At 45.0% G+C, this 17,081-nt stretch overlaps 1 protein-coding gene across 7 annotated transcripts in view; it reads right to left on the bottom strand.

Annotated features, from left to right (window-relative positions):
* The window catches only part of LOC107392825 (3',5'-cyclic-AMP phosphodiesterase 4C), a 115,698-nt gene that overhangs the window by 81,952 nt on the left and 16,665 nt on the right, over nucleotides 1-17,081 (bottom strand). For 3 of the 7 annotated variants that reach the window (XM_054752195.2, XM_070554217.1, XM_054752194.2), the window contains exon 3: nucleotides 5,581-5,780. In XM_054752195.2, coding sequence (XP_054608170.2) covers nucleotides 5,581-5,780 — 200 coding nt within the window. The other 4 variants (XM_054752201.2, XM_054752209.2, XM_054752197.2 and 1 more) reach the window with 3 other exon arrangements.

Genomic DNA, 17,081 nt, shown 5'->3' on the forward strand with positions numbered 1-17,081 from the left:
CCTGCTCCTCTGCTACAAACATGTTTTAAGGTTTCGACAGACTTTTTTCTCTTTTTCTGGAAATGTGGAAAAAAAAGTATCATGTAATCCCCCTGGTCAATCCTGAGAGCTGAGCTGTGCGACTGTGTTTATTTATTTATTCTCAATAACAAAACCTGTTTAAAAGTAAATAACTGTATCATTTATGTTAGAGTTAAGCCTGAGCCAATCTACCTTTGTTGTTTTTTATATTCCTCTCAAGGCTTCCTTATCAAACCAAAAACCATAAAATAACACCAAACTGTAATCAAATGAGGCACAGACCTAGCCATCTCCATTTCGCTGGCAGGTTTTGTATGCAAACAAGAAAAAGGATGTCAGCGCCATTCCTTGGTCTGACTGATGAGGTGTAAAGATCTGTTTGCCGTAAGCCAAAGCATCGTTCACATCTCCTCCATCATTTGTCAGAGAGCAAGGGGCAGAACACAATGCCAAGCCTGAAGAACAGGCTCTCTGTGCAGGAGATGCCCACTCCATCAGAGCCTCAAACCAAAACAACAGAAGCGCCGTGATTTGTAACGTGTTTCATGGGATAAATTCAGCCCATGGGTCAGTAATTACATGTTGCAATAACAGGTAATTACATGAAATGGTACACTTTTGTGCTGCTGAAAAAATAAGCCCAAATGACGACTTCTGGAAGCCCCCAGAGATAGACAGAACACCAAAACAGATGAGTAAATGAATGCAAATCATAACAATTGTGAGTCCAATCTCTCCTAAAGCTATTGGCAAAACACAAGAGCAATAAAACAACCCCGTGGACATAAATAGTTTGGCACGATTTATGTAAATGTTTCCTGAAGACCAGCTCAAAAGTCCTGCGGGCTTAAAGGGAGCGAGGACAAATCGACTGAGGAAACAGAACACTAGAAGTTAACCGTCACGAGAAATCAATGGCTCTCCAACACCAGAGATGTGTCTGTCAATGGGAGCTGGAATGTATGCACACAAGCCATCTGCACTCTAAACTAGACTTTAGGCAAGCGTTTCAAACAACAAAGGAAAATGATGACCAGCGTGTCTTAAATAAACAACAAAATAAGAATGAGATCACTGAGTCAGTGTTTTCTGTTCTTAATCCCTTTTTCTGTGTCATTGTCTAATTTACAGATAATTACTCAGGCAGAAAACCCTTGAGGGTTTTAAAGCAAGGTGATAAATAAACATTTTAATTGGCTGATCATTAATTCACTCTGTTGGTATAAGGAAATGTTAAAACCAAACTAAAAATCAGATCCTTCTGTAGCTTCTGGTTTAAAGATAATGGTCAGCGGCAAAATTTCTTTGAACGGCATGTGTACAGAAGTATTAAAACCTCAGATGAAAAAGGTTTTTGGATTTTAACAGCTGGATTTTTAAGAAAATCTCATGTTTTTGACCGGCGCGGCAAAACAGAAACTAGCTTCCGGTCTAAGCCCTGCAGCTGGTGACGTTCCACAAGGAGATCTGCTGAAACAGCTAAACAACTCCAGACTCCGGTGTTTCTGTGTTAGCGGTATAGCAGAGAACAATGTGACATGTCAGGTGTAGCTTCTGAAGCCTCTGCTAGTCGGTTAGATTTGTTTATTTGTCTGGGATACGACGAGAACGGATATTGGATTACCAAAGAAGTTCAACTGAACTCCGACCCCCGACGGATATCGCTAACGGAGGTGCAGACATGTTTTGGACTATTTGACTCGGAAGACCCATGACCAGATTTGGACACCGGGGAGGATTCAAAACCAAAATCGGTACACGGACATATGGCTCAGACCTTTTGCTGCAGCTGTAAACACAAATGTTATGTAATAATTAGGAGCACGAAGGTAAACAAGTAACAGTTATTCACAATACTAGCAACAGCAGCTACCTTGTTTTACATGCTGGAGTGACGTATCCTCTCTGGATTTTCTGCAATGATTTATGACAAAGGTCCTTAACAAAATGAAAAACTGAACCCAGCTCATATTTATATAGATGGTAAAGTGTAGTTATATTGTATTTCTACAATTTTAATGCTAAGTCTGGCCAATACCTTTAATTTTTTCTAAAATGTTCAAATATATGTCAGTAGGATGAGAGATCTGAGCTGGAAACATCATGAAGGAGAACAAAAACAAAAACAGGCAGACAGACGAACGATAGATAGATAGATAGATAGATAGATAGATAGATAGATAGATAGATAGATAGATAGATAGATAGATAGATAGATAGATAGATAGATAGATAGATAGATAGATAGATAGATAGATAGATAGATAGATAGATAGATAGATAGATAGATAGATAGATAGATAGATAGATAGATAGATAGATAGATAGATAGATAGATAGATAGATAGATAGATAGATAGATAGATAGATAGATAGATAGATAGATAGATAGATAGATAGATAGATAGATAGATAGATAGATAGATAGATAGATAGATAGATAGATAGATAGATAGATAGATAGATAGATAGATAGATAGATAGATAGATAGATAGATAGATAGATAGATAGATAGATAGATAGATAGATAGATAGATAGATAGATGATAGATAGATAGATAGATAGATAGATAGATAGATAGATAGATAGATGATAGATAGATGATAGATAGATGATAGATAGATGATAGATAGATAGATGATAGATAGATAGATAGATAGATAGATAGATAGATAGATAGATAGATAGATAGATAGATGATAGATGATAGATGATAGATAGATAGATAGATAGATAGATAGATAGATAGATAGATAGATAGATAGATAGATAGATAGATGATAGATGATAGATGATAGATGATAGATGATAGATAGATGATAGATAGATAGATAGATAGATAGATAGATAGATAGATAGATAGATAGATAGATAGATAGATAGATAGATAGATAGATAGATAGATAGATAGATAGATAGATAGATAGATAGATAGATAGATAGAAAAATTGCTGAAGTTTACTAAAACAAATAAAAACTTGAGTTCTTGTTTAGCCATTTAAATATTCAAATAATAATTTATTCATCAGAAAACACGCGTTAAGTAATAAAAACTTCATTATTTCCTTAATTCTATCTAACGTGTTTTAACTCTGCCGTGAGCTGGAAAGCTCAGACACTCCTCATGCGGGACCAGGTTACCGTCTCAGGGATGAGGGCCAGGACATGCGGGGCTTCTTCAGTCCGGGTCGCAGCTTCTCCAGGGTCCGGTTACGGCACAGGTACCGCTCGGTGTCGGAGTAGAAGCGCTGTTTGATCCGGATGTGTGTTCGGGGCTGCCTCCACAGATGTTTGGGTGGTTTGGCGAGCCCCGCTCCTTCCCTGCTCAGCGTGGCGCACTCCATGTTCACTCTGAACTTGTTTACTTTTTACGTGTGTTGAACTCAAACGGGTTGAAAATGAAAATAAAAGCGTCTGGAACCGACGGTGGAGCGGACGAGAAGGAGGAGGACCACGCGCTTCAAAGCTCACGGAGCTGCGCGCGCGGCATGTTGGTGCGCTGCTGTCCACGAGCCGGAGTGCTGAAACTACCTCGAGCCCCTCAGTCTGACTCAGTTACCTCACTCCTCTCCTCTTCTCTCCTCTCCTCCCTCTCCTTGCCTCAGTTCATCCCTCCTTTTATCGCCCCCCGCCCTCCAACTTCCTCCTGCCGACTCCATCTGTTTCTCAGTTTTAATTGTCTTTCTGCCAATCATTACACATTATAGTCAGATTAGAGTCAGGTTATTTAATACTGATTATATGATGTCTATTCATTTTAATATCAGTTCAAATAATTTTGTTAAAAAAAATCTAACATTCTGAGTCCCACAACACACAAATACTCCAAAAACTAAAGAGCTCCATCATTATAGGGGACACGCTGACTCTTAGGATGAACTGTAGACAAAACAAAACACCACTAACTACGTCCAAAACTAGATTATTCACCCATAACTGCTTAACTCCAGCAGTCATCAAGCGAGAAGTGGGGAACACCATGGACATGTCTCCTGTCCATCACAGGGACACAAAACCAGTCACACACTCCCCTAGGGACAAGTTAGAGTCCCTAACACAAGGAAGAACCAACCAACCAACCAACCGACCCACACACACGCACGCACACACACACACACACACACACACACACACAAGAACATGCTAACTCTGCTAACATGCCAAGAAACAACAATGAATTTTTCTACACTTTAGTATATGTTTAATATATATTTATATTTAGAATGCAAACAAATCTCTCACAACTTAGGATAATTTAGGCTGAATTACACTAATTTATAGAAATTCATCTTTTTTTAGTGCGAGAGGAAAACAATTCCGATATGTTCATCAGCCCAAGGGGGAAATGTGAGCTTCACTGTTCACTAACAAGCCATTATCCTAACACACAAACACACACAAGCACGCACATATCACGCACGCACACACACACACACACAAGCACGCACATATCACGCACACACACACACACAACACACACACACACACACACACACACACACACATATGCCCAGACGTGCATACACACACTTACACACTCAAGCTTCTTAATGCAGAAACACAAGCAAACAGGATGCTTACTGTAAAGATGGGGGAGAAATGTAGAAAGAAGCACAAAAAACTCACACCTAAGGTCGTTCACTGGCAGGCTTCATCCTGTTGCGTCAACAGCTTTAATTATCACCTCGATTGACACACACACACACACACACACACACACACACACACACACACACACACACACACACACACACACACACACACACACACACACACACACACACCTTTCTTTACAAGTGTGTAAAGTTGGTGGTTTTACTATCCAAACAGAAACCCTGCTGGATCCTGAGTGTCCACCTGCAAGAACCCTGAGACGACACTGAGCTTAATGAGCTGAGGAAAGTCCTGCTGACCTCAGCAAAAGAGTTACCAATCAAACCAAATATCCAGCAAAACGTGTCACCGTTGAGCTGGAGGAACATCACTCCTCCAAACACACATCACCTTCTGCTCTACAAAAAGATAGGACCAGCGTCCAGAAAGCCAGCTCAGCTGACTGTCAAACCTCCTTCCCACTCTGGGCAATTACGTGTGCTCGGGTCAGCCAGCGGAGCAGGTTGGGGTGGAAAACAATAACTGATAGAAATCAAAACAGCATCTCTAAACGTCACAGGAGGTCTTTTTTGTGTCTAATCAGGGTACTATTTCTCCTCCTAAGGCTGGATTTGCAAAGGTCAGAAAGCAATATTCTCGTAAGATTTAATTTACACTTTCGGATTTTGCAGCAGAGGTTGCAGATTAATGCACCAACAGTCCAAAGATTTACAAGATCCAAGATTTCCTGGATGCGTAAAAAATTTTTATGACAGATTCTTGACTATACAATTCACAGAATCCTTTACTGTAATGAGTTGCCCTTTTAAAATACAACTCTCTGTAAACATAAATCAGTTAATCTCACAGCAACAACATGCAATCATGTTTCAAAGATGGAATGCAGAAATTCAACCTAACTTCAAAAAGGGAGAACGAGGAAGAAAGTGAGAGCGCCACTGACCGGAGATCATCATGGCTGGCTAAAGCTTGGCTGTAAAGCTCTTGCAGTCGGGCTAGAGGTAGGCTGTGTGCTGAAGACAGTCGCCGAGCATCACGAGGGTGGTCCTGACTGGAGTGTCTCCTCCATAGAGGAGGTAGCAGCAGGGGGCCGGAGAAACGTCTCCGTATCACCTGGACGGCTGGAGAAGACCCCCTGCGACCCTGGAACCCAAAATACAACAGAGGCAGGTGAGAAAACTTTAAAAAGATAGGATCTATAAGATGTTGTCAATGAACAGATGGATTTTCTATTTTCATTTAACACTGTAGTCAGGTTAAATATAGAATCAACATTACAAATGACTCAGAAACAAAAACAAGAAGATGTTTGTGAGTCCTGTGGAGTAAAATGAGAGTCTCCACATGAATTACTCATCAGGCTTTGTCTTAGTCACTACTGTGGAAAAATCCAACTCAACCTTCACAAATAACAGACACCAAGCGCAGGATCGTTTCATGGAGGACTGAAAGCTGATTAAACCAGTTTTCAAGAGCTCTTCAAAGCCAGATTTTAGAGGCTGTTAGTGGGTTTGCAGTTTTAAAAATGTGAACAATTGCTGTGTTTTTTTTTCTGACTACGAATGTCTCCTTCAGTGGTGAGCGGTTAAGAAAAGTGGATGGGATAAAATACCATCAAATTCTTGTAGAAAACCTGCTATCCTCTGCCAGAAAGTTGAAGATGGGCAGAAGATTTCTCTTTCTACATGATAACGATCTGAAAAACAGAAAAACTGATCACAGTGGCTGAAGGAGAAGAAAAGTGAACATCCTCGTGTGGCCCAGTCAGAGCCCGGACCTAATTCCCATCAAACCTGTGGAGAGAATTAAAGACTGCACCCAATCTGACTCATGCAATTTGAATGGTTTTGTAAGGAAGAGTGGTCACATGCTGCTCAATCTAGAAATGCAAAGTTGATAGAAAAATATCAAATTTTAAATATTAATATTAAAGTATATAAAAATTAAATAAAAGATTAAAGCATGTCTAAGTACTGACAATGTGAGTGATTTATTAATCTTAGTATTTCTTGTTTTTTTTTTTTTATCTTTGAAAACACTTCAGAACAGTATTTGTGACATTTTTCAGTTGGATGGTATGGGTTGCATCGGTTAAGTAAAGCTGGAATCAAAGGTATTTTTGTTTGGGTTTTCATTTGAGGCTGCAAAGCAAAAAGATTGAAGTCTTTCAAAAGGGGGTGATTGTTTTTTCTATACCCACTGTTATGTCCACCTGTGCAGGTGTGGCTCGTGCACTCAGACCAGTGCTTTGTATCAGCCAGTTGCATCAGGCAGGAAAAGACACAAAAGGAAGTGCTGCTTTCACTTCGTTTTTCTTATTGTGTAGTAAACAAAAACCCTTTAAGAGCTGCTTGAACGGCTACAAACTCCCGGTTTTATTCACTTTTACGTTCACACAACAGTACACCTTACATCCTCTTACACAACAGATGTATTTTAAATTGCTCCACTGCTCACAGTGTACTTTATTAAACAAAAGATGTAAACAACAAAACAAACAACTGAAATATCCTGTAAAATATCAGAGATGGACTGGTGCAGCACTAATTATGATTTATGCTCAAATTATATAAAGCATAGCCCAGATAAGGAGTATGAAAACGTTATAAGCGTGCTGACCCAATCACTGTCACAATTATAAATAGTTTAATAAGTAACTCGCTGAATAAACAATGAGTCCATGTTTTATTTGAGGGACACGAGGCATCGGTTCAGTCTGCCTTCCGGGTACAGGAGACGGCCCAAACACTTTTCACTTCTGACACTAAGTAAGTAGTTTGTTTGTCTTCCTGCCTGAGCATCAAATTAGCCGTGTGTGTGTGTGTGTGTGTGTGTGTGTGTGTGTGTGTGTGTGTGTGTGTGTGTATGTGTGTCTTCCCCCACAAACCCATTTAATAACCACTAATGTAGGGCAAATTGATAAGAAAACAGGCAGACAAACAGCAGCTGTGTGTGACTGAGAAAAAAACAGTGTGTGGACAATAAAGTGTAAAATGAGATCAAAAGAACAAAAAAATACATGACCTTAATCAAAATACAACTTCTTTTGTTTTCAGTTTGACCTCTGTCTCTGAGTAATTTGTGCTTCAGCTCAGATGTGAGACTTGGCTTCAGTGAGAGCTGACGGATATTGATCTGCTGTCCGGCGAGTCTTTTCCCTGACTGGCGTTGTCAAGCATCAAAAACAAAACATAACGTTGGTTACGTATTGTAACCCCAGATTCTATGAGTCTAGTCGCAGCCCTTAAGCTAGCTGCTATTGGAAAGATGATCTCAGCATCAGCCAATCATGAAGAGCTTAAATGTACGCCCACCAATGGTGGGCACCCCTGTGGGTATAAAAGTGGAGCGACTCCACTGTTCGCCTCTGATGGCTCTTGGTCCTAACAGAACCAGTGGGGCCATTGGCTTAAGGGCTGCGACTAGACTCATAGAATCTGGGGTTACAATATGTAACCAACGTTCTATTTCGTCTAGTCTTAGCCCTTAAGCTAGCTGCTATTGGAATAATGCGCAGCTGGATGGGTTTACGCCACACTGGTTAGCTCAACCAATGGACACACCCAACATGTTTCCTTTTAGCGAGGGTCGCTCAGCCTCAGCCCAGGGCTTAAAAGGCTGAGGCAGCCAGAGAGAAGGGTGGGGCCCCCACTAAAAATATCATCCACAAGAGGATGAAATTCATTCAAGTAGGGCTGATGTGGTGCCATAATGCTTTCACTCAACCTGCTGAGGTCCAAGCACTGAACGAGTGATGGATCCTGAAGACACATCTCGTAAATAATAACGAGTAAAGGAACAGGGTGAAGCCAACGAAGCAGCCTGACAAATGTCTTCCATCGACACACCACTGTGGAGTGCCATAGAAGAGGAAATCCCTCTGGCTGAGTGAGCCCTGAGTGTCTCAGGAGGATCCCGCCCTGGTGATGTGTAAGCGAGTGAAATGGCGTCACACAGCCAGTGTGAAAGACGCTGGGTCAACAGCGCTTGCCCAAGGGAAGAATCTCTGTAGTGCACAAACAGGCTTTGTGACTGGCGAATCCCTGAAGTGCGTGACACATATCGTGCAAGCGCGCGCACCGGGCAGACAAGGTGGGAAGCCGCCGCCTCATCAGAATTATGGGGAAGAGGAAAAAGTCCAGCCATTGAAACTGACCTGGATTTGAAGGAAGTATTAATGTTTTTGGATACAAAGGCTGGGTTGGGGCATAAAACAGTAGACCCGCCATCTTCCCGGATTCTGAGGCATGCTGGAGCCACTGAGAGGGCGGATAGGTCGCTCACTCTCTTGACTGATGCCAGCGCCAGCAGCAAGGCAGTTTTGAGTGACAGGAACTTGAGTGAGACCTGGTCCAAGGGTTCAAATGGGGCTTCAGATGAGCCGCGCAGAACCACCGTTAGGTCCCACTGGGGAAATAGCAGGCGGGACACAGGTCTGTTCCTTCTGACACCTTTTAGAAAACGTTTTGTGAGGGGATGATTGAAAACAGATCCATCTCCAAAACCCTGGTGACAGGATGAGATAGCTGCAGCATATGCCTTAATAGTGCTGAATGGAGGCCCCTGTCCATCAGCATCTGCAGAAACGATAGGACATCTGCCAGCTGGCAGGAGAGTGCTTGAACATTCCACGCTGTGCACCATTTCTGGAAAGCTGCCCATTTAGCAGCATAAGATGTGACGGTAGAAGGCGCCCGCGCACTCTGAATCGTGGCGACCACATCATGCGGCAACCCAGAAGCCTCTAAGCGTGACCGCTCAGCGGCCAGACCCACAGCCATTGGCCTATTTCTGGAGGATGTTTGATTATCCCATCCACCTGGAGAAGGGCGTCCGCCCTCCACGGGAGCCTCCAAGGGGAGCCGGACACTAGCGCTTGCAGGTCTGGAAAGCATGACGCAGACAAGCGTCTGGGAGCTACCAGAATTACAGAGAGCTGTTCCGACCGAACTCAGTCCAGGAGACGGGGAATCAGTGGGACTGGCGGAAACACATACAGGAGCGTCTGAGGCCAGGGCTGGTGTGAAAAGGCGACCGCTCCGAATGGGGGTGGTCCCTGGGACTCAGGGAAAACCACAAGCGACACTGAGCGTTTTCGCGAGCCGCGAACAGATCCACAGAGGGTTCCCCGAACTTGTTCCATATCTGTGATATCAGTGCGGGATGCAGACGCCAGTCGGAGTCGCGGGGTCCCCCTCTCGACAGGATCACATTCAGGACCCCCGGAATGTAGGTGGCTTTGATGGACAGCAGGTGGACATGTGCCCAACACAGTAAATCTGTGGCTACGCGCAATAGTGGGAGGGATGGAACTCCCCCTTGGCGATTTATGTAGGCTGCCGCCACCTGGTTGTCTGTGTGAACTTTGACATGACGGCCCTCGAGAAGGGCAGCGAAGTGCCTGATCACATTCCTCACTGTCATAAGCTCCAACACATTTATGTGCTCATGCGTGTGGGAGGGCCAGCGATCTGCCACCGTATGGGACAAGCACGTGCACCCCCATCCCAACAGTGACGCATCCGTAAACACAGATACGTGTGACGTAGGACGTCCGATGGGGACCCCGCGTGAGAAGATGCAGGGATTCCCCCAGTGAGCGAGGTCCCCGCCCACTGAAGGGGGAACCCTCAACATACGTCTCTTCTGACGTATCGGGTGTACCCGTAGGCAGATGAACCAACGCTGTAGGTGTCTCGTGTGCAGTAAACCTAACGGCACCACAGCGTGGGCTGCAGCCATCATGCCCAGAAGTTTCATGACTAACAGGGCTCTCACGATCTTGCGGGGTTGTACACGGGAGATCACCGTGGTGAGATCTGCCACTCTCGCCGGAGACAAACGTGCTCTCATTAGGGAGGCGTTCAGCTCCACCCCGAGAAACACAATCAACTGGGATGGAAGGATGAAGCTCTTTTCCCAGTTTATGGAAAACCCCAAGGTTGACAGATGCTCTATTAACTTCCTGGTTTGCTCTGACACCTCGTCCTTGGACCGGGCGCATAGGAGCAGATCGTCCAGGCAAAATAAAACCCTCATTACCACCGTGCGCAATGGCTGCAGAGCGGTCTCCAGACATTTGGAGGTGCGCGGGGCTAGCGAGTAGCCGAAAGGGAGACGATTGAGCTGGTATTGAACTCCCTTGAATTAAAAGCGCAGGAACGTCCGGTGTTTGGGAATTACTGGGATGTGGAAGTATGCGTCTTTCAGGTCTATCGACATGAACCAGTCCCCGGAGCGTACGTATTCTAGGACTTGCCTCATTGTTAACATGCAAAAATGCATCACTGCCATGGAGCAGTTGAACAGGGAAAGGTCGAGAACTGGTCTCATTCCTCCTGACTTTTTTGGTACTACGACGTAGCGGGAGTAGAAGCCTGAGAGCTCTTGTCCGCGAGGTACTTGGGAAATGGCGTCCTTGGACAGAAGTTCCCGTAGCTCCAGCTCCAGGGTCTGAGATTGTTCCTGTGACGTAAACGTCGTCTCCACGATCCCGTTGAAGGGAGGAGGAGCAGACTGAAAATGGAGTGTGTGACCGCAATGAATGGTTTCCGATATCCATTTGCTCATGAGACAAAGGCGGCGCCATTCTTGCACGCGCTCTGACAGCGGACGCGTGTTTGAGGTCACGTGAACAACGTCTGAGGACTGGGTTCGCGCCCTTACCGCCCTCGCTCGCACCAGAGAACTGGGAGCGACCCATGGAGGGCTGCGCTCGAAAGGGTGAGTGTGAAACAGCTGGAAGAGGCTGATCCGCACCGCGGAGCGTGGAGTCCAAAGTTAAAAGATTAGTGGGAGCCAGGCCCATGCACGGGGACGACAAAGTGCCAGCGGATGGAGCCGCGCACTGTGTCGCCGAGTGTGGTCGCGACAGCGCCATGAAATCCCGTCCCACCCAACGTTGTGGGGCAGCGGAATGTGTTGGGCCTGGCTGGAAGCTAGGGCCGGTGCGCAAATGGAGCGCACCCGTACAGCTGGCTGTGGAATATGACTGACTGCGGGAACATGCAGATGTGTTGCAGTGCTTGGTGTGGGGAACATGTGTGAGGATTCGGCAGAGGATTCTGCAGAGGACTGTAGGATTGTGCTCTCTATGTGACGTTTTTTGGGTTTTATTTCAAAACCAAAATAATTCACAGAGTTAACATTACAGTCAGAAGCACACGCATTCCCTCCAACGAGTCATTTTCGTGGTTGCTTTCGGTGAGGTTCCTGCGACTGTGACTGCCAAGACGGTGTCTGCTGGCTCTTTCGAAACCGTTGGCCGCCAACTCTCTGGTCCCGCTTCGGTTCCACCTCAGCGGGAGGCCGGCTCCGTGGGGCGGGCGGTGCAGCTGGGCGCCTGAAGTTTCTGCGCCGTTCGTCCAATCCTCTGGAGGAACGGCCGGAGTGCGAGGCTGACCGAGGGTGGTCCAAGTCTCGCACCGTGGCTGACAGTTCAGCTGTCTTCTGAGCCCCCTCGATGACGCTCCTAAGATGGGGACCACACAGAACGTCAGAGGTGATGGGGCCTTCCAGCATCTCCCTGTGCAGGTGTTCAGGAATGCAGGGCAGGGCCTTGAGCCACAAGGCCCGCTGGATAAGGGTCTGCCAGGCAGCAATGTGAGCAGAACCGGTGAGTACAGCAGCGCACAGATTGAGAATGGCATCAGCAGTTTTAGTAATGATGGTTTTTGACTCGTCAGGAGCGTCAAGCTCTTCCACCATTTTGGAAACGCCAAAGGCAAGAAGGGCGATGTTATTTCCTGCAGCGCCGGTCTGGAAGGCGCACTGGTGCGCGCGATCGGTGAGCCGCGTCAGCAGCTGGTCATGCTTAGAAGCGGGAACTGCTCGCGGGCCAGCGAGGTGGTTCTTGGTGCCAAACAGAGAGGCCAAGTCCGGCTTCAGTGGAGGAACGGATGGCCAGCCTTGGTCGGAGAAGCCCTCGACCTTGGTAATGGGCGCATATGTGGAAATTGGTGCCTTGAGCTTAGCAGGTTCGGAGAAGGAGGCGGACCAGCAGCTCATGGCGGCGGAGAAGCGCGGCCAGATGGGGTCTGGACAGCGCGTTTGTGTTGCCCCGAAAATTCCCGCCAAATCATCTGCTTCAGGCGGAGCCATTTCTGGCACGGCTAGCCCCTTGCGGACCACAGCCGCAGAGATGATGGCAGGCAGCTCCTGGAGCAGTGCTCTAACTGCTGGCAGGGAGGAGCGAGAAGTCACTGGAGCAGAAGGACCCACTGAGCGAGGCTCATCGACCTCCGTGTTGTCCAGGAGGGAAGAAGGGCTATGGCAGCCAGCCTCGTCATACTCCTCACTGTCGATGACATTGTCCAGTCGGTAGGAGCCAGCCGGCTCCTGGCCGACGTTGAAGAACTGTAAGGCCTTGTCCAGCGAGTACGTGTCAGCCACCGGAAATTCCTCGTCGGCGGCGGAGGTGAAGTACTAGACCCGGTGGATCTTTTCAGCCACGGGCAGAGCGGCACAAAACGGGCACGAGGCCTGGGGGTCAAGCCCAGGCCAGCGTGATGAGCCCCGAGAAAGACCTCACACTTGGCATGCAGGTCGCCGCTGGAGATGGAGCCCATTTGGCAGGCCGGGCAGGTCCTGGCATCGCTGGACATGGTAGGTGAGTAGAATGCTTCTTGGATAATTGCTCTTTATAGGAAGCTCTTAAGCTTGGCTTGAAGAGATAACGGAGGCGAACAGTGGAGTCGCTCCACTTATATACCCACAGGGGTGCCCACCATTGGTGGGTGTACATTTAAGCTCATCATGATTGGCTGATGCTGAGATCATCCTTCCAATAGCAGCTAGCTTTAGGGCTAAGACTAGACGAAATAGAACTGCCAGGTTCACATTCATCCTCACACATAATTTCTCAGTTTACCTCTCTTAGCTCTGATTTGTATTCCTCTGAGTGTTTTACTTTCTTTTTTCCCTCCAAATAAACACAAGAAAACCTTTGAATCAGATGTAAGGTTATGAAGTTCATTATTTTCAGCTCCACACAGCTGCCCCCTGTGCACAATAACACCGTGTAGAAAAGCCAAGGTCGGGTGTTCCTCAGACTGTTTACATTCCAGGAGAAGAGTCCGAAGGAGAAGAAGAAGCTTTACTTAATCAAAGTACTTTATTTGTGATTAAAATTATTAAGCAAAACAGATGTTGATCAACAATATTTAAAGGAATGATCTGTGAAATAAATATGTCATGAATTATGTTTAATGAAAACAGGACTACGGAACAGATATACTGATCCTCATCTCCATAGAAATGCATGACACATTGTTCCAACCAATCAGAGCTTTCGGCTGCCGCAGGAGAATCTGGTGTTGACTTCAAGTGTCCAATCCGCTTTACTACAACTTATCAACAATTCAGAGATATAAAACAAGGCAACGCCATTTTAAGCTCAGTTCCATTTTGACTTCAGTTCTAGTCACGCCATCCTAAAGAAAAGCACAGCCTGGCCAGATGTGTTTTCTTCTTTAAACTAAGAACTGTGAAGCGGGAGATTTTCGTCGTTTAACAACCAGACGACGTCCTTTCAAAATAAGAGCACCTGCTGACGCCGCCGAACGGTACCGGGGTCGACCCTCCAGACGGGCTTTGAAACGTTGTGATCGCTGCACCGACAGCTCCAGCGTACATCCGAGGTCTCCAGACCTGGCATTTCCTGATCTACCTGGGAGACCCCCACTGGGTACGTACACGGCAAAATAGCGGCTCATGTCATCACTTTATAAGCCTCGTGATATCTAGTCATAACAAAGACGACCAGATTCATTGACGTCAGCCTAGAGAGTCTGAACCAGACACACACACACACACACACACACGCACCAACACAACATCCGAATCCATTTTCATCCATCACAGAGGTAGTCCTGGTAGATTGTTTAGAATTTATAATTCAGAAATTAAAGATTCTCAAACGATCCCATCTCTCTCTCTTTTCTTGTCTCAAAGTCAATACAGAGTGTTTAATTAAACTCCCTGACGATAAAAACAGCCTATTCTTCTGTTTATAAAAAGTGAACTACTTACAGTGTATTAAAATACAACTTTAGATAGTTACACCACTTCAATTCCGTTACATATGGCGAGCCTAGCTTGAAAAGTTTCTACAAGATGTTATCAACCTCGTCAGAAGCAATATTTATGCTTGATCTGAGAATAATGGGAGTCATTTGTTGTGTTGGAGTGACAGAAATAGAAGGATAAAGAGGAGTTTGGTCGTCTCTCAGTGGGAAGGAGGTGCGAATCCGGAATGGTTGGTTTAAGACTGCAACAGTGGTTCTTGAACAGCACTACTCTGCCTGAAACAGCTCTGTACAGCGAGGTTTGAGTGAGCCCATCCGAGTGTAGTTTTGTTACTATGCTAGCTCAGTGACAGAAAGTGGGTGCGCCCCTCATAGATGCGGGTGGGGTGGGGGGGCTGAGCTGGGTATGCTTTGCAGAAACACAACTCAGCTGAAAAATGGTGGTGTTGCTGGTTATTTTGCTCAGCTTTTTGTCAGATTCTGAACCAGGAAATGGCTGGAGGCAGTGAAACGGAGGGCAGAAAACTCCGGAGCAACCAGTGACTCCGCCCCTTAGAAAATCAGCAGCCAAAGTCACAATGTCAGCCTGACTTAGCCTTGGCAGGTACCTCAGCAGAGCAGGGACTAAACATTGGGGAGAAAGTAGAGGGAAAATACTAAACCGTGCTTTTAGAAACTGTGGTCAGGCAGAGCTGCACCGGTCCGAGTTACTCTGAGTAGTGCTCCTGGGAAACTAGCTTAAAATAGAGAGGTGGGGTCTGGAGCTGTCCAACTACCTCACATTCTGATGAAATCTGGACAGTTTTAAAGTAACACTAAATAGTTTATTAAACTTTAAGCTACAGCTTTAAGATTTATCTCAGTGACTGTTGAGTTAGAAACTTGACCAGTTGCCAATTTGACACTGCTCTACTGACCAAACACTGCACTAGGCAGTTTTTTGAAGCGGGTAGGTGTTCTATATGGGGAACTTTACTATCTTTATGGCTGTTCGCTGTTATTCTAGCAGTTAGCTTTGTCAGTTTGCCGACTGTCGATAAAAAGAGCATGAAGAAGAAAAAAAAAGAAATTTGCTTTTTGTTGGCATCATGGCGGAGACTGGAAAAAGTAAGAGAGTAATGTCTTTGGAGGTGAAGCAAATAGCTAAAACCAAAGTGAACATTGGTGCGGTCTACACTAGTATGAGGGAGCTAAAGGAGGCTACAAAATCACAAACTGGTGGTGACCTGGCTTTGTTGCTTCCGGACTTGTAAGTAATAAAATGTGCTGTCCAACAGTATGGATCTTTTAACTTTGTGGTTTATTTTAGTATTAGTTAGCTCGTGTTTGTGTTAGCTCATTGTTAGCACTAGCTAAAGCAGGCTGCTGCAGGGTTGTTTACGACCGCTGCAATTCCACTTTCAACCAGTAGGACAGAGGAGAAGATACATATCTGACACCTCAGGCCACTTTCAGTTGTGATCTGGAGTAAAGACAATGCTTGAATAAAGACAAAAAATAAATAAATGCATCACTCTGTGATGCAGTTCTCCTAAATTAAAAGCAACACCCATGGCACTAGACCGTTTATTATACTCTGTGTTTATTTTCCCAATTTTTCATAGTTTTATATTTCGAATGAATGCCTTCAGAAATAAAGGAAGCATAACTCTTTGTAATGGATGCATATTTTTTAGTCGAACATCACACAATGATGGTGTTGTGGCCTCATTTTTGAGCTGACAGTTCGAATCACCAACACAATATTCATGGTTTTACCTTTAGAAGGAGCAGAAGTGTGCGTCAATCACAATGAATGACAAGAAAACTGAATGTGACTAAAAACGTTTTATAATCATTATTTTAGTCAACCATGAAATCAAAAAGAAGACATAAATTAGATGAATTTTGCAGTCTGGAACACTTAACTTACTGAATTTATGAGCCTGGTTTGTTTGGGTGATCACTTAATCTATTATTTAAGTTTTCCCTACATGACAATGTTAGTTTTGATTGGTTTGCAGGATGACTGCAGCCCTCATCAATCATTTTGATGTGAAATTTCTAATGTCTCTAAAGAGGCCAAGCATTCGTGAGAATTTAGAAGTCGTGTAGAAGTCTACCAAAGAACTGTCAGAAACGTGTCATTATCTAAATATTAGTAAAGCTCAGGTGATTGTGATTTCAGTCAGGATGGATGTTACCGCAGGTGTGAAAACTCATACTTAAAAGTTTCGCTCTCAGAATTGGTTCATCCACGATGGATGTTCTCATTACATTCTACAATAATGAGACAAAAAAAAAACATTTATTTCGACTTAATTTCTTTAAAAGTACAACTCACATTCATCACTATACCTCAACATTATCTGATGTTGTATTTATTGCTTTTTATAGAAAACTCACTATCTGTGTTGTGATTTGAACATCCACTGAAAAA

The sequence above is a fragment of the Nothobranchius furzeri genome, chromosome 8 (assembly GCF_043380555.1).
Source record: "Nothobranchius furzeri strain GRZ-AD chromosome 8, NfurGRZ-RIMD1, whole genome shotgun sequence".
NCBI lineage: Eukaryota > Metazoa > Chordata > Actinopteri > Cyprinodontiformes > Nothobranchiidae > Nothobranchius > Nothobranchius furzeri.